Source organism: Aureobasidium subglaciale (genome assembly GCF_000721755.1).
Source record: "Aureobasidium subglaciale EXF-2481 unplaced genomic scaffold scaffold_8, whole genome shotgun sequence".
NCBI lineage: Eukaryota > Fungi > Ascomycota > Dothideomycetes > Dothideales > Saccotheciaceae > Aureobasidium > Aureobasidium subglaciale.
Window position 1 is genome coordinate 126,516 of NW_013566987.1, and position 16,089 is coordinate 142,604.

Here is a 16,089-nt window from a genome sequence, read left to right on the forward strand (position 1 = left end):
CAACACCAGCAGCGATATAAACAGAAGTTGGGCCTAGACTGATCAATCTCGAAGCGAGGTGGGGTTCGTCAGGAGGGGTGGGGAAGATGCGGTCAGCAAGAAGCCAAGGAAGTCATTACACCACGCTTTAACAACGACCAAGATACTCAAGCTTGCCTATAGAGTCAGCGACGACCAAACGCACTGCAAAGCACTCGAGCAGCTCTTGATCCGCCCAACATTTCTGAACGCAACGATCCGAAGGCGGATATCTATGAGCTGTTCCATGCTTGGCTTGAAGATCAACGGAACGGCAACTGGCTAATTCTGATCACAACACGATAAGAAGATATGGCAGAGAGATTGGTAGACGACGCCGACATCCTCATGATTGAGCCTATGGGTCAACAGAGCGCGCTGAACCTACTACATAACAAACTCGGACCCCAGAGTGATTACGAAATTGCAAAATTGCTTGTGACTGTACTCGAGTTCATGCCTCTCGCCATCTCCCGGGCAGCCGCATACATGAAACAACGAGGACCGAAATTTTCAATTGAACGGTATCTGGACTTTTTTAAGAGAAGCGAAAAGTCACAGAGAAATCTTCTCAGGTTCGATCCACGGGAATACCGTCGCGACAAGGACGCGATGAATTCCGCTGTCCAGTACTAGGTACGCTTTCCAGTATGAATACGCTTGCATGCATATATTGTGATCAACAACGGTGGAGGGAGGCAGAAGATCTGTTTTCCTCAGTCATAGAAGCGCGAAAGATCGTGCTCGGCGAAGAACATCCGGATACGCTATTTAGTATGCAGATCCTTGCAACGAGATATATAAATCAGGAACGGTGGAACAAGGCGGGAGATCTGTTGTCCTCAGTCATAAAAGCGCAGAAAAGCGTGCATGGCGAAGAACATCCAAGGACTTTGGATAGCGTGAGTGACCTTGCGGGTCATTTACAGTGATCACGAGCGTTGGCGGGAGTCAGGAAATCTACTGAAACTAGTGATAGAAGGAAGGGGGAAGACCCTACGCGAGGGACATCCAGACAAGCTAAGAAGCATGGCTGATCTCGCGTTTGTCATAGAGTCACAGAGACGAACTGTCTCGGCATCCGTACTCTTGAGACAGGCTATCGATCTGGCTCTCAAGGTCCATGGAACAGGATATCAGGAGATACCCAAATGAGAGGCACGATTAGTCGGCATGCCTACCTTACCCGGTGGATCTTAGTGGCATACTACACTCATCACCATCAAGCTCTATGGGACTTTCCTTGGCCATCGATTTGGCTCATCGCCGGCAAAGTCTAGTTTACTCACACCCATTTTGTGCAGCTAGCATTTCTTATGTAGTCGTTAGCACCGCATTTAATGCTCGAGGTTGTCATGGAGTTTTCCATTCGAGAAAAACGATACGAGATCGAGGCATCGGATGGTTTGCTTGAATCGCTACAAACTCTTGGCTCGAGTGAACAGCGCCTCTTCTTCAGCATCGCCTGGCACTTTCATCCCTCCTGACACTAAGTCTGCATCTTTCATCTAAACTAGGGCTTCTACTCGCCAAGAATGATCACTTCCGTCGCAGAATCTTCCGTCATTGTAGTCCTCTCACGAAGTTGCACAAGCTGAACTTGTCTGATTTTCTCGTAACGCTCCCAAGCTCTGCGCATGTAGCGCCAATTTGTCGGTCCGTTCGAGAACCTCAGTTTGGTTGGCGATTGAGGGCTTAGTACTTCGGCAGTCAGTCTTCGCGTGTCTGAAGATGAACCCATCCAATAGGAGCAATCATCCTGCAAGTCACTTCCAGACATCTTCTCCCACTGGTTCGCTCCTAGCCATCGGTACTGACAGACGGTGGTAACCAATGCGGGGATTTGCCTTTGCCATTTTGGTTTGAGTGATGTTTGACACTTGTACGAAAGCATTTCGAAACACTTGGTAGTCAGGCAAGCGAAAGTTGCAGACCTCTCTGTGTCTTCCAGAATGCTTGCGAATGCCTTGCAGGCGTCCATGGGGATGTGAATGCAACCGTCAGGATCGTCGATGGTAGGACATGCAGCGATGAGCTCATTCTCGTCGTTCATACCAGTCCAGTATAGCTTTCGAAGCACGTGAGTGACAATACGAGTAAGTGCTTCGTACTGTTCAGGGCGCAATACATCGATCCATGCAAGAAAGTTGGGGTTGCGTAGTTCCTCGAGCACCCCATCTCCAATTGACATCAAGGCTTTCCAATCCGCTGACTTTTCCATTCATGCTTCCATCATCATTGTGATGACCTCGGCCACCACTTCACGCAGTGCGACTCTGTGGGCCAGTCCTGTACACACACTAATGAGAATACCCCAGGGCTTTTCCAGTGCCCTCAGATCGAGTCGCTGGAGCGCTCTTTTTTTGCGCGTGCAAGAGTCAGACTTGATATAAGTCGCGTTCAGCGTTGCGTTCAAGAACTGTCCGCCTTGGACGCCGACCTGCCTTTCCCGCACTTCCCATTTCTCGGGCCATGTACCGAGCTCTTCGATGATACTACGGATATTCATCGTAGGTACTGCATTGTAAGGATCCGGAACACCAGGACATTGAGTGTTGATCTTGTCGAAGCCACCAAGTCTGACCGCCATTTCCAAATCATGTCGGAACAGAACCCCCTTTCGTGCGTCGTCTGCTGTACCAGGCTCCCAATGTAGCATGGTAGAGTCGGCAGATGGCTGGTACACGATGCCTCCTTTCATCACAATCCCTTGCACCCACGATCTGCCCATTGTTGTAATGCACGGTATGAGGGACCCCGGACCCCACAAAGTCAGGAGGTCATAAGGCTTTATAAGGATGTCGTAACTCGTCTGTGAAGAGTTGTCTCCAGTAGTGAATGCCATGACTGGAGATTGTACCATGTCTCCTGCACAGCTCAATTCGATCATTTGGAGTGAGATCGATAGAGAACCTGCACAAGAACCATGAGCACCAAGAAGTGATATTTGCGTGAGTGGATGTTCCAAGAAGAACGGATCGATCTTCCCGACATGAGCTTGGCCGAATGATAGAATGGCAACGCAGAGTAGTTGTACGGCCAGAGCGCAAAGATCGAGGATGTCACTCAGTTCAGTGTATGAGTGATTGTCGAAGTGTGAAGGACAGACCAGTCTCAGCACGTTGGTAGCAGCAGCCTCGGCAGCTCTTATTTCAGGATATGTGACGTGGTGATGGGGACCCAGATCCATTTCTCGCATACTCGTCAACAAGTCTTCTACGAGGATGAAAGGTATCGGACGAGCTTGTACCTCGAGCTCATGATCGTCTGTGATTGCGAGTATGATAAAATTACCGCGGCCGACTTTATGTATTGCGAGCCACGTACAGAGAGTTTGGAGACGTTCCAAAGCACCGTTACATCTTACAGAAACACCTTGAAGTTCGATGTTTCGAGCCACGAATTCGGTACCGATCTTTCCGTATGATATCTTGGCTCTTTGCACATCGGAAAGGACAACCACGTCATACCCCAGAATATCACCACCAAAGCTATGGGGAATTTTTCCACCAAGGCCGCATACACCTGCTATAGTCCGTTCGACTTCGGACTTTGATGGCGTGCGCTCAGGCAATACCAAGAGATTCGAAGACCGGTCTGTTATGGGTATGGTCGTCACCCCGAGAGATGAATCTTTATAGTGGATCCAAGGACTTTCCCGCTGCGCCTCATACATGAGATCCAAAACTTCTGGCCGTCTCAGTTCGAGGGTCGAGAGATCTTGTATCCACTGATATGGGCTATCCATTCCAGTGATGGCTTCAGCCTTTTCGAAGAGAAGCTTTTCACACGCCGATCTATCTCCTGCCTCAAAAGAAGCTTGAAAGATCTGAATAACATCCTGATCAGATAGATTCGAGTCGATCTGATGGTCCAGAGATCCATAGTCGTCGGTCTCAAGCGCACCGGAGGACGCTCCGTCGACAGCGCTAGATGAGGCGCGATTTTTCCCTGGAAATCCTCGAGATGCCATATTTTACCGTCGTGATATGGTAACACGTATTTTGAGCGAGGAGAACTTGACAATGAGATATGGAAAAGACAACGCATCTTTCTCATGATAGCTATCGAGAGGGGGGCGAGGCAGTGCCAACGCATGCATGGTGGCTGACTCAGCCTTGTTGCAAGCAGATAGAGTGGGAGGGAAGCAGCTGCAAACCAGTACAAGACTGAGCCAGCCGCAGTCATTTCAAACGGTAATAGCACCGTCCAATCGTGTATCGGACTGTCGCACGTCTTCAAATGGTGGAATACTCGAGGTTCAGAATTTGATTCTGTTGTTATTATTGCCTCGGTAGCCACAGACCGTAATATCGCGCTTCGGAAAATGCCAAGGGGAGCCCTCGCGATTACGACGTGACGGAGGCAGTCTGGGGCTACCGAGGCAATGTTCTTATACAAGATATTGAATGAAGTCAGCTATTATTAGGTGGGGGTCACTCATTCCATCCAGTGGCTTCTCGGGGCCACGTGGCTCGGACAACAAGCGCAAAGACGTCAAGTTGCCGAAACCTGAGAAACGAAGGCAGGGCGGGTCTTCTCGGCATTCGTTCCTGCCATCATAGTCCCGGAGATGCCGCCTCGGATTGACGGATCCGGAGGCAGGAGCCTCAGAGGACGAATCGTCAATCAGATGCAAGTGCCAAGACCTATATGCGCCGAGATCCATAGATACACGCATAAACTAAGGGAGATATCTCCTGCACTGACGTATCCATTATTAGATGCCCAACTCCGACACGGGTCTATGTACACTTTCCGTACCACTCTAAAGCGCACTACTAACGACATTCCAAGGCCTTAACGGTCTTCCATCCTCAAGCTCAACCAAGAACCACAAGGCTTCCCTCGCTCTCTCAACCTGTCCACTAGCCTCGTGGGCTCGAGCGAGTAGACTCCAAGCCTCACTATCATCCCAGCCCTCGCCAGTCTTCGTCAACGATGTAAGTAAGAAGTAGGCTCGATCTCTGGCTGCTAATCTAGTCTGTAGCGCTACAGAGGGTGTAGGGTCTGTGGGGAGTGTTTTTGCGGGTGTGGGAGTTACGGGAGTCGTGATGGAGTTTGAGAGGGGTATCTCGGCGGGAATGACTTCGGCGTAGATGTCAAGGAGAATTGTGCTGATGCCGACGATTGCGGCAGGGTGGTCAGGGTAGTGGGACAATGCTCTTTCGTAGGCGGCGAGAGCTTCGTGGGGGTAATTTTTTGCTGCGGACAAAGATCCGCGCTATAAGTCGTTAGTGTGATGACAAAAGTACAGAATGGGAGGCACATACCTCAGCCCAGACGTCAGCCCACAATCTGTTCGCACTGAGACCCCCTCCCCAACCTCTTTCGTTGAATGCGTGAGCGGATGAATCTTCTCGTGCGACAGCCAGTTGGAATTCTTCTGCAAGCTTTTGAGCTTCGTGAATCGCACCTTCTGCATCTTCGAAGAATTCTCCGCGGGTATATTGTCCTGCAATTTGAAGCCAGACCTCGATGAGTAAAGACGTTGTATGCTGCCTTTTTTTTGTATGAGGATAGCGGGGACGGGGTGCTGCGGAGGAAAACAGGGTAATGGGTGTTGGGAGACGTTTATCTTGCAACGAGCGCTGTTCTGCGTGATGTGATGCCGCAGGTAGTTGCTGACTCTGATCAGAAGTGTCTTTTTGCGGCACAGCTGGGGCTTGCTCCTGAGCCAAAGCACTCTTTTCGGGATCCGCCCCATGATTATGATGGTGAAGATGTTTGAGAGGGTGGTGGGGTAAATGCAACTTGTGACGATGCTTCTCGTGCAAGACGTCTTCACCATTAGTCGTATTTGTTGTGTTCGCCGTCATAGAGATATCATTGTTCACAGTCGGAACTGGAGGAACGCCGTTGTCTCGCGTTGGTCCTTCTGCCCCTCTTCGTGTTGATTTGTTCCTTCTCAGTATACTACCACTGACGCTCTTGAAAGTGCCTTGTGTCTTGAGTGACGGTGCGACAAAAGATGCCGCGGAAGGGACAATGGTATCTTCCAGGGGAGCTGCCACGCTACTGCCCGATTTACCAAAAAGTTTGTGGTAAAGTGCGAGCACTTGAGATCCCGCGTCGGCTGCAGTCTCTGGATCGTCCAACATCTCAGTAAGAGCCAATTGTGTTAGGCGAAGCTGCAGTAGGCCTTCCTTCTCGGAGTCTTCCATACGTTGGATTAGGACATCGCCCTCAGTTTCACCGAACATTATGTCTGCTCCGCCGAACTGCTCGAAGGCGACATCACAGAATTCTACAGCATGGTCGTAGTCGCCTCGAGCAGTCAGTAAGAGCGCCATGAGATGGTATAGAGGAATCATGTGCGACATGTCAGCGACACTTCTATTGTCGTCCTCTTTTGCTGAGGACGCCAGAGCGAACTTGACGATTTGCGTTGCAGGCAATAGTTGACGATTTTCAGCGAGGACTGTACCCAGCAGGAGAGCAGTCTCCGGATCCAGATTACCACCAGGTGACAACTCTGCAGCTTTTCGCAGAGACTTGATGGCCTTCTCTCTGAACTCTGCCCGTTGTGATGGGTCGTGAGTGAGTCTGGCAAAGTTTGCTTGGCTTTCACCAATAGCACGATAGGCAGCTACAGAAGACTCAGTTGAGAGTAGGGCACCTGTAGCAGCCTCAGCGTCAGTAGCAGCCTTATCTGGTTGACGGCCATCTTCGTCTTTCCTAGCGACGGTCATGGAAGAAGTTGGACGAGGTTGTTTAAGCCAATCGGAGAGTTTCTTGGCAACATCGATAGCCTTTTCGCCCTCTGCTTGTGAGCCATATCTGCACAATACGCCAATAGCCTGAGCGGCAGTCAAAACAACAAGATCATCACTATCCAGCCCTGGTTCGTTGTGGCCGGTCTTCTCGGCTCTCGACTTTGCCCTGCTGGTAATATCGGTGTACGAGTCGAAAGCCTTGACTGCAAGATCGAATTCTGCCAGGGAAGCGTGGACCACGAAGAGGTGGCGCAGGATTATCGTAGAGTGAAAGGTTTTTGTTGCGGCACGATAGAGGATGTCCAGAGTACTGCGACCGACAGCGGCCTTGCCACCTTCGCCCAGATCGATTTCTCGCCATTTCGGACCGCACAGAATTGACCAGTTTGAGATGACCGAGTTCGCCCAAAGTTCGACTTCCTGATTAGACTGACTTGCTTGAGGGAACTTGGTCTTGTACAACAGTAAGCTTTCGTAGGCAGATTCGACCTGTTTCAGCTCAGTTCTTTGTCGCAGTCTCGCCTTGGCCAGGTCGCTGGAAAGGTATTCCGAATCAGGAATAGTCAAGGGTGACTCGTTCGAAGAGGTATAGATCAGGTCTGAAGCAAGAACGAATGAGAGAAAGTTGTAATACAAGGCCCAAACGTCCTTATTAGAGACATCGTGAGGACCGAGAGAGTAGCTGGGGGCGGTGGTCCTGGATGGCGTGTCGCCAGTCCAGATACGGGCCCACGCTCTGTACGAGATCAAAGCAGCATTTGCATTGGCGAGAGTCGAAGTGTGGCCTTGCTCCGACTGAAGGGAACAAATACGACCAAGCAAACGAGCAGCCCATGTGCGGTATTCCAGGTAGGCAGCCAGATTCACGGGAGCCTGATCGATTGCTGGCAGAGCTTGGCTGTATACAAGTAGAGCACTATCCAGCGAGACGTTCTGTTCCTTGGCGACACCCAAGAAGTAGCAGCTCTTGATCAAGGCCAGACGGGTGTTTGGTTTGAGATCTGAAGGCGAGTTTGCGAAAGGAGCAACTATCGACCCCGCGTCGTCTTCGAGACCACCAAGTACTGCGGACCACTCGGCGCGAAGGAAGTAAATCTCATGAAGGGCGACATTTGCTTGGAAGGCATCTTCAAGTAGGGTGCGTTCGCTCTCGACGGCCTGGACGAGCTTGGGGGTCTGATCGAGGAGACTAGTGTGTGAAGCAGCTGATGTTTGTGTCCCCGGACGGCGATTAGACGAAGTCGCGGTCTGAACCTCTGCGGCGGCAGCCAGAGTCAGGCATTTGCGATGCGGCGCGTGTTTGTCGACCTTGCGCACCAGCTCGGGCACATCGGCCCAGGTGCCGTTCAGACGGGCGGCATTGAGGCTGGCGATGTAGCGTTGAGCCTTGTCGCTTTCTGACACCTGCGCATCGAATCATCAGCCATCATTTCTCTTGTCCATAATCGATCAGACTCACACTCATGGCTGAAGTCGTCTATGTCAAGTCATGGAGGTGACCACAAACAATTATCCAAACACGATGCTCCGTCATTCGGATCCACGAACCCCCGACTGACTCCCGCTTCGGGTCCGTGCCCTTCCGTGAAACGCTTCCCGCAGCTGTTTCCCCAGTTTTTGTTCAGAAAATATTGTTTGCCCAAGAAATCTGTCAAAAGGTCTAAACATTGTTCTTTTCTACCGGGCCAACAACATATTCCGGATCTTACTGGACGTAGCATAATCAATCATGGCTCCTCAGGCAACTTCCATCTCGTTGCTGAGAGCTGCGTCTTTCCGCATCTCGAACGCGTCCAAAGCTGACCTTCCCCAAATCGCCGCTCTCACTGCTCAATCTCTGCTTTCTTGCAAGGACATCTTCACCCAACCTGACTTGGCCAACCAAAAGGACTCGGATACCGCAATTGCTCTTCACCGATTCAATACTCAAATCACCTCTCTGCTTGCTGATCGCTATGTCGAGGGTCGCTGGGCTGCTGTTGTTCTGATCAAGGCTGCTATCGAAGCTGGTGGCTGGGAGACCCTCAAGAAGTCCATTGGCTGGGTCCGTGGTCTGCTCATCATGTTGAAGAAGCCTGATCCTCCTCTCCTGAGATGTCTGACCATCGTCACTCTGACCCGCATTTTTATGCTTACATGGGAGTTTCCCACTCTGATCAGAGAAATTACTACCCCTTCCCTCCCGACATTTGTGTCCACTTGTCTTAACAACCTCTCTTCGCGTCAGCCTATCCCTCAGGAAATCAAGGCTACTCTGGAGTGCTTTTCTCAACTTCTCCCTCGCCACCCCACCATCTTCCGTCAACACCAGGATGCTGTTGCAAAGCTCCTGACTGTCGTCTTTGACAACAGGGCCTCCGGTGATCACATCGTGGACCTCGCTTCCCGGATCTCGGTTCTTCTTCACCAATGTGAACCCAAGAATGGTGCCAGTGACAAGTGGGAGTCTAGCCTTGTCGCTACTCTTCACAACGCTCATGCCACGGCCGATAGGACATTCATGAGCATCGACGAGGACTGGCAGTCCGTGACCGGTACTAACTTTGTCAACAAGAACGTCCTGTCCGACCTCTACTCCAAGGCTCAAGATGCTACCACGCCTGCAGACGGCCCTGTGGCTCAATTTATCACCCCTGGTCATCAAGGTTTGATGAACCATCTTCGCTTGCTTGCCGCCTACTTTGCATCTGCTACGTCTGCTTCTGTTGTTGGCTCAATCGGCGCCGTGTCAGATCTGCTTACGAGATTGATGTCCAATACTATCTCAACAAGCTCCACCAAGAGCACCATTCGCTTCAAGCGTGATGCTGCAAGAGAAGAGCGTGATGCCTTGACTGAGATCCTGCCCCAGCTTCATGTCGCATGTATCGAGGTCCTGTCTGTTATCCTGGACCGCTACGGTAACGCCATCACACCAGCTCTACAATCTTTCCTTGACCAGGTCATGTGGATCTTCCACGCTTCTTCGGCCAATGTTGAGGTCAGGACTGCAACTTACGTTGTCGGAAAAAAGATCCTGGATATCTCGGGCCAATCACTTAACAAGGAGACCATTGCAGCTCTAAAGAAGTACATCATCGCATGCTGTGAAGACCTGCTGCCGACCATTGAGGAAAAGGATCCCCAGAACAGCAATGGCAACAAGCAACAGTCTACCATGAACGCCGATACTTTCCTCAAACAGGCTTCCACCAAGCCTTCAGCAAAGACCGAACTTGCTGGCTTGAAGTCAGCAGCCTGGGACTTGCTTCCTACTCTGGTCGGACAGCTCCCTGCGGAACACTGTCCTATTTCACTGCGCGCGACTATGGACCGCACGGCTGTGCTCATTCGCCACAAGGATGCGGTCATGGCGAGCACTTTCAACCACACATCCACAGCCAAGGCAGCTCGCAAGGGTAATAGTCTTTTGCCTCTTCTCGCTCGTGAATATCCTACCGATCCTGCGGTCGAGGTCCTCCTCAGACCAAGAATGCCCATTCTCCAGACTGGTCGTAAGGCCACCAATGCTGAAGCCGAAGCTGACGACATGGATGAGGACGAGGAGTCGGCTTCTGATGAGGAGGAAGAGCAAGTCGAGGCAGAGGAGATTGCTGGAGAGACATCACGCCCGGCTGTATCGTCCGCTGTCGCATCGGAAAGCAAGGATGCTCCTAAAGCGCAGGAATCTGTCAACTGGGCACTCAATGAATACGTACAAGAACAGCTGACAGCTGACGAAGCATCGGGTGGCGCAACGAAAGGAAGCGATGGAGAAGCCATCGAGTTGGTGGTCGGAGGAGACTCAAATGAAGCCCAGAGATTCAAGAGACAGCGCGAAGAAGATGAGCCCAAAGCTGCTGACAAGAGACAAAAGTCTATCGAGCCCCAGGCTGTTGCCGATGATAGTGATGACGATGAGTTTGTGGTACCAGAGATTGTCATGGGTGATAGCGATGACGAGGAAGAGTAGATAGTCGATAGACTTGTGCAGTGTACACAACGACATCCGGTCCTTGAACCATAGGAATTTCGATTTCGTGTCTTGCTCAAGCCTTGGTTCGAGCATTGGATGTTGAGTGAGCCACGTCCAGCTTCATGCTTCAGAGCACACCGGGATTTTACAAGTGCCTTCGACGAACCATCCGATTGATTCGAGTATATTCGCAAGCCTCGGAGATTAAACCAGTCACTCGAAGATGACCATTTGTCAACGAGTAGCCATGTGAAGCTATGTACCTCTCCGAATAGACATGCAATCAAGAAGCCAGGGTATTCCAAGCGACGTGTTTTGACGAAAGTGACGCAGACAGTTGCGGGGTCTTGGCAACAGCCAACAACAGAACAGCTTTAGGAAAGCGAAGCAGGAGTCCAAGACCTCCCCAGCACAAGTGACACGACACCACGACAACAGTCTGTCGCAATGGCGTACTACAACCCTCAACAGCAACAGCCCTATGGCAATGCGCAAAATCTACAATTCTACCCTTCGTCGTACTCGAATCAACCCGTGTCTGGCACGTCGACACCCTTCCAGGCTTTCAACAGCGGAGCGCAGACATCAGCATACCCGTCTAGTTATGGCGCGGGCTTTGGCGGCCAGGGTGCTGTCTCTGGAAGGATGGGTGAACAAGGGGGTTTGACGATGGGGTGGTTGGCTGCGTTTGGCACTGAGGGATACCCAGGAGAGCCGCCGTTGCTGGAAGAGCTGGGCGTCAACTTTGGGCATATCAAGACAAAGGTGAGATGGACCCGCCTGTGAGGGGGAGATGTGGAATACTGATGCGATGCGCTGCGGTAGACTCTTACCGTCTTGAACCCTCTGGCGAGGATTGACCAACACATCATGGACGACTCTGATCTGGCAGGACCCATCCTCTTCTTCGTCATGTTTGGCTTCTTTCTACTCTTGGTGAGTCGCTTCACAAGGTCATATGCGGGAGCATGGCTAACTTTCTTCACCAGTCTGGCAAGCTTCACTTTGGTTACATCTATGGACTTGCAGCTATGGGCAGCATCGCACTCCACTGGATCCTGTCGCTCATGTCACCACCCCTCTCACCCGCCGACGCATCTGCTCAACAACAGGATGCCTCGTCTGCACACGGTGGTCACTTCTCGGCAACATTGACCTACTGGCGTTCCGCTTCGGTGCTCGGATACTGCCTTCTGCCTCTTGTGCTGACCTCTTTCGTCGGCGTTGGACTCCCTCTAGATGGCCTGTTCGGCTACATCATGACCAGTCTCGCAATCTCTTGGTGCACATACAGCAGCAGTGCCATGTTCTGCGCAGTTGGAAGAATGACTGGGATGCGAGGATTGGTTGCATACCCTTTGGCTCTATTCTACGTTGGCTTTGGCATCATGGCCATCTTCTCCAGCAGAGGTACTGGTACTCTTGCTACCAACCTCAAAGCGGGTGCATAGACAGTGAGATGTACTAGATCGATGAGTCTGAAGGATAGCTTGTTCAAGTGCTAGCCAAAACGTATTCACGAAGATATGCTACATGTCCCAGATCGGAGTGATAAGATTAGATAAGATGATTGTGAAGATCTAGATTGTCTACACGAGTCAAGCTCGAGGCTTCAGGTCAGCAACGGCGGCCGAAGACTCCCGAGCTTCTTATTTATCCATCGTCATTCAACTTTTTTTCGCCGCCGTCTTGTATCTCGTTTCGCCTTGCTCACAGCCTCTCATCTACTCGATATCCACTTCATACACGTATAATCAGTCACAATGGGTTGGTTCTGGGCAGATTCGCCAGCCGCCGCACCTGTGGCTCCCCACCCCATGCCTGCCAATGCGAGCGCCACACCTCCGGTATGCACCTTCAGTCAACGACGATTTAAACACCATCTAACAATCTCACAGCCAGGATGTCCCATGCACAAGCCCGCCGGCGAGGTTCCTTCAGCACCACCACCTTCCATTGTCACAAAGCCCGCAGACTCAGCAAGCGCATGCCCCTACGTGCCACCCACCACAGACACCAAAGAGCCTTCCGCCGGCTCACCCTCCTACATCTCAAAGCTCAACCCTCTCAACTACATGCCCAAGAACCTCTCCAACCAACGCGACCACACCGAACAAACCGTCGACCTCCCTCTAGACCGCGAGAACAGCACAATCCCCCGCGGCGACGGCCAAGGAACTTGGGAATACCCTTCGCCTCAACAAATGTACAATGCCATGTTGCGCAAGGGATACACGGATACACCAGCCGAACACGTAGAAGCCATGGTCTCTGTCCACAATTTCCTAAACGAAGGAGCTTGGAATGAAATCGTCGAGTGGGAGAAGAGGTTCTCTGCAGGATTATCACGAGGCTGGCAAGTGTGCAGCAAAGGCGAAGAAAACGCTTCCCTCATGGCAGACATGCTAGCGAGAAAAGACGCCATGGCCGCCAACACCGAGACCAAGGATCCAAGTCTCGTCCGCTTCATGGGCCGTCCCTCGGAATTGACACCAAAAGCCCGCATGCTTCAAGTAATGGGCTGGCTATACCCATCCAAATACGAAACCGAACCACCTTTTGATCGACACGATTGGTTTGTTCGCAGAGTGCATCCAGATGGCACGGAAAGGGAAAAAAGATATGTTATTGATTATTACTCGGGGCCGCCTGAAGAGACTGGAGAACCGGTTTTCTACCTCGATGTCAGACCTGCTGTTGACGGACCGCTGGATGCGGCGGAGAGGGTTGTTAGGTGGGGTGGAGATGTTTGGTGGAGGGCTAGCGGGGGCAGCGTCAGGGAGGAATTGGCGAAATTGAAACAGTGAGAATGGAGGAGTAGTGTGTTTGTGATGGAGCAGGCAAGGTTGTTGTATTGAATTTGATACTGGGGTATTGTGGGTTTGTGTTTGGAAAGCGTTTTTTGATGGGATTGCACGTTTATTTCTTCTCTGTTGTATTGGGGGTTTTCTCTTGTTGATCGAGGCATGTTTGCTTTTACATAATGATCACATCTCCACTTTCTCGACTTCAGCCCAGATTTCACATCTGTTGCAATTGTAAAGTCCACTCTCCACTCGTCCAGCGAGGATATGCGCTCGTTGTCCCCTCAGCTGGGAATTTGAAGCACTCGAATGTTCAGAAGGCGATGCTATCAGCATCTCGACTGATGCTACACGTAGATGGTGCAGGCTTAGTCGCTCCTTCCAAGAAGCTCACGCAGCTTCTACGAAAGGTCTTGTTGCTTGTTACTTGTTGCTTGTCGCCTCGACGTAATCTGTCAACACTGCATCAAACCCGCTTTCGTCTCGTCCCACTAGAAGGCGCGAAAAGGCCCCAGACCTACTTTTAGCTTATAATCGCCATCAGTTCACTCCAACAACATCATCTGGAGTTCTCGAGCCCCTTTTTACCGCTAATGCCACGAGATTTAGCTAGATCTGTATATGACTGATTCGGAATTTCTTGTCATTGTTCGTTTTGCTAGAATCAATTCCTAACTGGAGATTTCAGCAGGCGCTTTCACGACTCGGAGACTATGTCTTTGGGTATGCTGGCACCACTGACGGGTTTCTGTGAGTCTTCTCTTGCTTTGAGAGGATGTTAATATCTGGTTGCGATTTTGGCTCTACACATCTCGGTGCAGAAGGTCTCGTGGTATTACGCCTTCGAACACATTGGCTCCTCTAACAAATTCCGTCCAAGCCTCTTGTTTAGAAGCATGTTGACGTCTGGAGCTCCTAGCTCTACACATGTAGGTGCGTGGTCTCTCCTTTTCTCTTTCCAAGTGCTCACTCTGCCGCTCGAATATGCCAATTCTACCCGGCAGGAAAATATGACCACGAAAGACGATCTGATCTCCACCATTTCCAGCGAAGCCCACCATTTGTCAACGAGCATGTTCTCGGCCACGGACAATGTTTTTACGCAAACACTTTCCCACAAGCTCTCAATTCTTGGAAGTATTGTTGTGCGTAACGTTTCATCACTGACTTTGTCCGTTCGACAGCGTGCAAGTCATTAGAAAAGAGTTTGTGTGTGTAACGCGACGAAACAGCAGCCTTACCGTTTTCGGAAGCATCACCTTATACAGCAAACGAGTATCCCTCAACGACGGGAGCAGACATTTCCATCGAACCACAGCATCGGTAGCCTTGAGTTAGTCAATGATCAGCAATTCTAAGGCTCCAGAGTTTCGAGATACCAACCCTTCTTTTCTCAACTTTTCTAGCGCCCGACCACTGACCGCGTCTGTGGTTTACTGGTCAGATACGATGACAGGCACGAGAAACTCTAGATACAATCCTGTGTCGACTCAGCGCAATGTGGCTAGTAATGTAAAACCATCGGCCATCTCAGGACCATCAGGACCACCAGGACCTTCAGGACCATCAGGACCATCTTCCAGCCGACGGTTCGAAAAAGATGCCATGTCACACCAGAGTTCATCCAGCATGCACAGTATCGACGAGATTTTGTCTACCTCATCACGATCTGAAAACTCCGGCAAATCTGTCGAGCTTGGATCTGTACAGAATGACGCCGAGATCGTGTACCTTTGCTCTGACAACGATCCAGCCTTTTGCCAACGCAGATCTTAAAAGAGGGTTGGAAGAGGATCTCGACCACCCTGCCTCCGGCGCCACAGACATAGATCCTGGACCTTCGATTACCAGTTCTCCAGAGCCCAAACGTTCACGTGTCGATACCGAGGATAATGAGAAGCAGGTCCGTGAATCCACAGAGACGATGTACGGGGCAGCCCCGACGCCTGAAAATTCGTGCACCGAACGCGATGGTCAGATCCGGAGACTACACAGCGTGATGCACGAGATGAGTCGTGTAGCCGAATCGATGAGAAGATTGAGAGAATGTATCGAATTTATCAAGAGTAGAGTGCGAGACATAGAGGACGGGGTTCTGAAATTCGACCCTGCTTGGGCTTGGGGAGAATATCTGGTCGCGGGCCAGAATGCTTCGGAACAGCCTCGCGCTTGGCTCGATTGACGCTTCTGACTATAACCGTGGTATCCGACAAGCCAGGGATCGTCTCATGGATTGGCTAAGGAATGAAGATCATTCCGTTCTCTTAAAGTACGAGGACATCCGAGAAACCCGAAGTTACTTGAAAGCGTATGAGATAGCGACTTGGAAAAGTACGAGCGAAAGATGCCTGCATAGGGAAACGGCGGTGAATGAGGTGGATCAATCTTGAGCAGTCGGGACTTGAATTCTCGAAGCAGAGATCAACTGGAGGCTTTCGCACGGGACATCTCTAGAATTCCTTCCGGCGCTGACTGTACAGTACCTACCGCATTATAGAACTATTTTTATTGTATCCTACCTAGGAAGACTCCGCATACGAAGAAGTAAATGGTGCCATTATTGTATGCAGTGATAGATACGTTTCATGTCACGTTC

The 16,089-nt window shown here is 51.0% G+C and overlaps 8 protein-coding genes across 8 annotated transcripts; 6 read left to right on the forward strand and 2 right to left on the reverse strand.

Annotated features, from left to right (window-relative positions):
* The first annotated feature begins 113 nt into the window (after positions 1 to 113).
* AUEXF2481DRAFT_654453 (uncharacterized protein) lies at positions 114 to 978 on the forward strand. The gene has a single exon (XM_013489250.1). It carries the CDS (start codon positions 331 to 333, stop codon positions 652 to 654), a length of 324 nt encoding a protein of 107 aa, XP_013344704.1. The 5' UTR covers positions 114 to 330; the 3' UTR covers positions 655 to 978.
* A 562-nt stretch (positions 979 to 1,540) lies between these two features.
* On the reverse strand, positions 1,541 to 3,991 carry AUEXF2481DRAFT_28676 (uncharacterized protein; the record flags this gene model as incomplete). The annotated part of the gene is made up of 3 exons (XM_013489026.1): positions 1,541 to 2,230; positions 2,318 to 3,285; positions 3,346 to 3,991. The coding sequence occupies 3 exons, from the start codon at positions 3,989 to 3,991 to the stop codon at positions 1,541 to 1,543; spliced, it is 2,304 nt and encodes a 767-aa protein (XP_013344480.1).
* Positions 3,992 to 4,786: 795 nt separating this feature from the next.
* On the reverse strand, positions 4,787 to 8,199 carry AUEXF2481DRAFT_28677 (uncharacterized protein; the record flags this gene model as incomplete). The annotated part of the gene is made up of 3 exons (XM_013489027.1): positions 4,787 to 5,242; positions 5,292 to 8,138; positions 8,194 to 8,199. The coding sequence occupies 3 exons, from the start codon at positions 8,197 to 8,199 to the stop codon at positions 4,787 to 4,789; spliced, it is 3,309 nt and encodes a 1,102-aa protein (XP_013344481.1).
* Positions 8,200 to 8,384: 185 nt separating this feature from the next.
* Positions 8,385 to 10,984, forward strand: AUEXF2481DRAFT_39034 (uncharacterized protein). Its single transcript, XM_013489084.1, has one exon. The coding sequence runs from the start codon at positions 8,464 to 8,466 to the stop codon at positions 10,684 to 10,686; it is 2,223 nt and encodes a 740-aa protein (XP_013344538.1). The 5' UTR covers positions 8,385 to 8,463; the 3' UTR covers positions 10,687 to 10,984.
* Positions 10,985 to 11,095: 111 nt separating this feature from the next.
* On the forward strand, positions 11,096 to 12,298 carry AUEXF2481DRAFT_39035 (uncharacterized protein). Its single transcript, XM_013489085.1, has 3 exons — positions 11,096 to 11,454; positions 11,515 to 11,625; positions 11,679 to 12,298. The coding sequence occupies exons 1-3, from the start codon at positions 11,137 to 11,139 to the stop codon at positions 12,138 to 12,140; spliced, it is 891 nt and encodes a 296-aa protein (XP_013344539.1). The 5' UTR covers positions 11,096 to 11,136; the 3' UTR covers positions 12,141 to 12,298.
* Positions 12,299 to 12,322: 24 nt separating this feature from the next.
* Positions 12,323 to 13,633, forward strand: AUEXF2481DRAFT_39036 (uncharacterized protein). The gene is made up of 2 exons (XM_013489086.1): positions 12,323 to 12,536; positions 12,588 to 13,633. The coding sequence occupies exons 1-2, from the start codon at positions 12,453 to 12,455 to the stop codon at positions 13,494 to 13,496; spliced, it is 993 nt and encodes a 330-aa protein (XP_013344540.1). The 5' UTR covers positions 12,323 to 12,452; the 3' UTR covers positions 13,497 to 13,633.
* Positions 13,634 to 14,126: 493 nt separating this feature from the next.
* AUEXF2481DRAFT_39037 (uncharacterized protein) lies at positions 14,127 to 14,904 on the forward strand. Its single transcript, XM_013489087.1, has one exon. It carries the CDS (start codon positions 14,390 to 14,392, stop codon positions 14,690 to 14,692), a length of 303 nt encoding a protein of 100 aa, XP_013344541.1. The 5' UTR covers positions 14,127 to 14,389; the 3' UTR covers positions 14,693 to 14,904.
* A 38-nt stretch (positions 14,905 to 14,942) lies between these two features.
* AUEXF2481DRAFT_4225 (uncharacterized protein) lies at positions 14,943 to 15,675 on the forward strand (the record flags this gene model as incomplete). The annotated part of the gene is made up of 2 exons (XM_013488943.1): positions 14,943 to 15,197; positions 15,247 to 15,675. 2 exons carry the CDS (start codon positions 14,943 to 14,945, stop codon positions 15,673 to 15,675), a joined length of 684 nt encoding a protein of 227 aa, XP_013344397.1.
* Between the last annotated feature and the right edge of the window lie 414 nt (positions 15,676 to 16,089).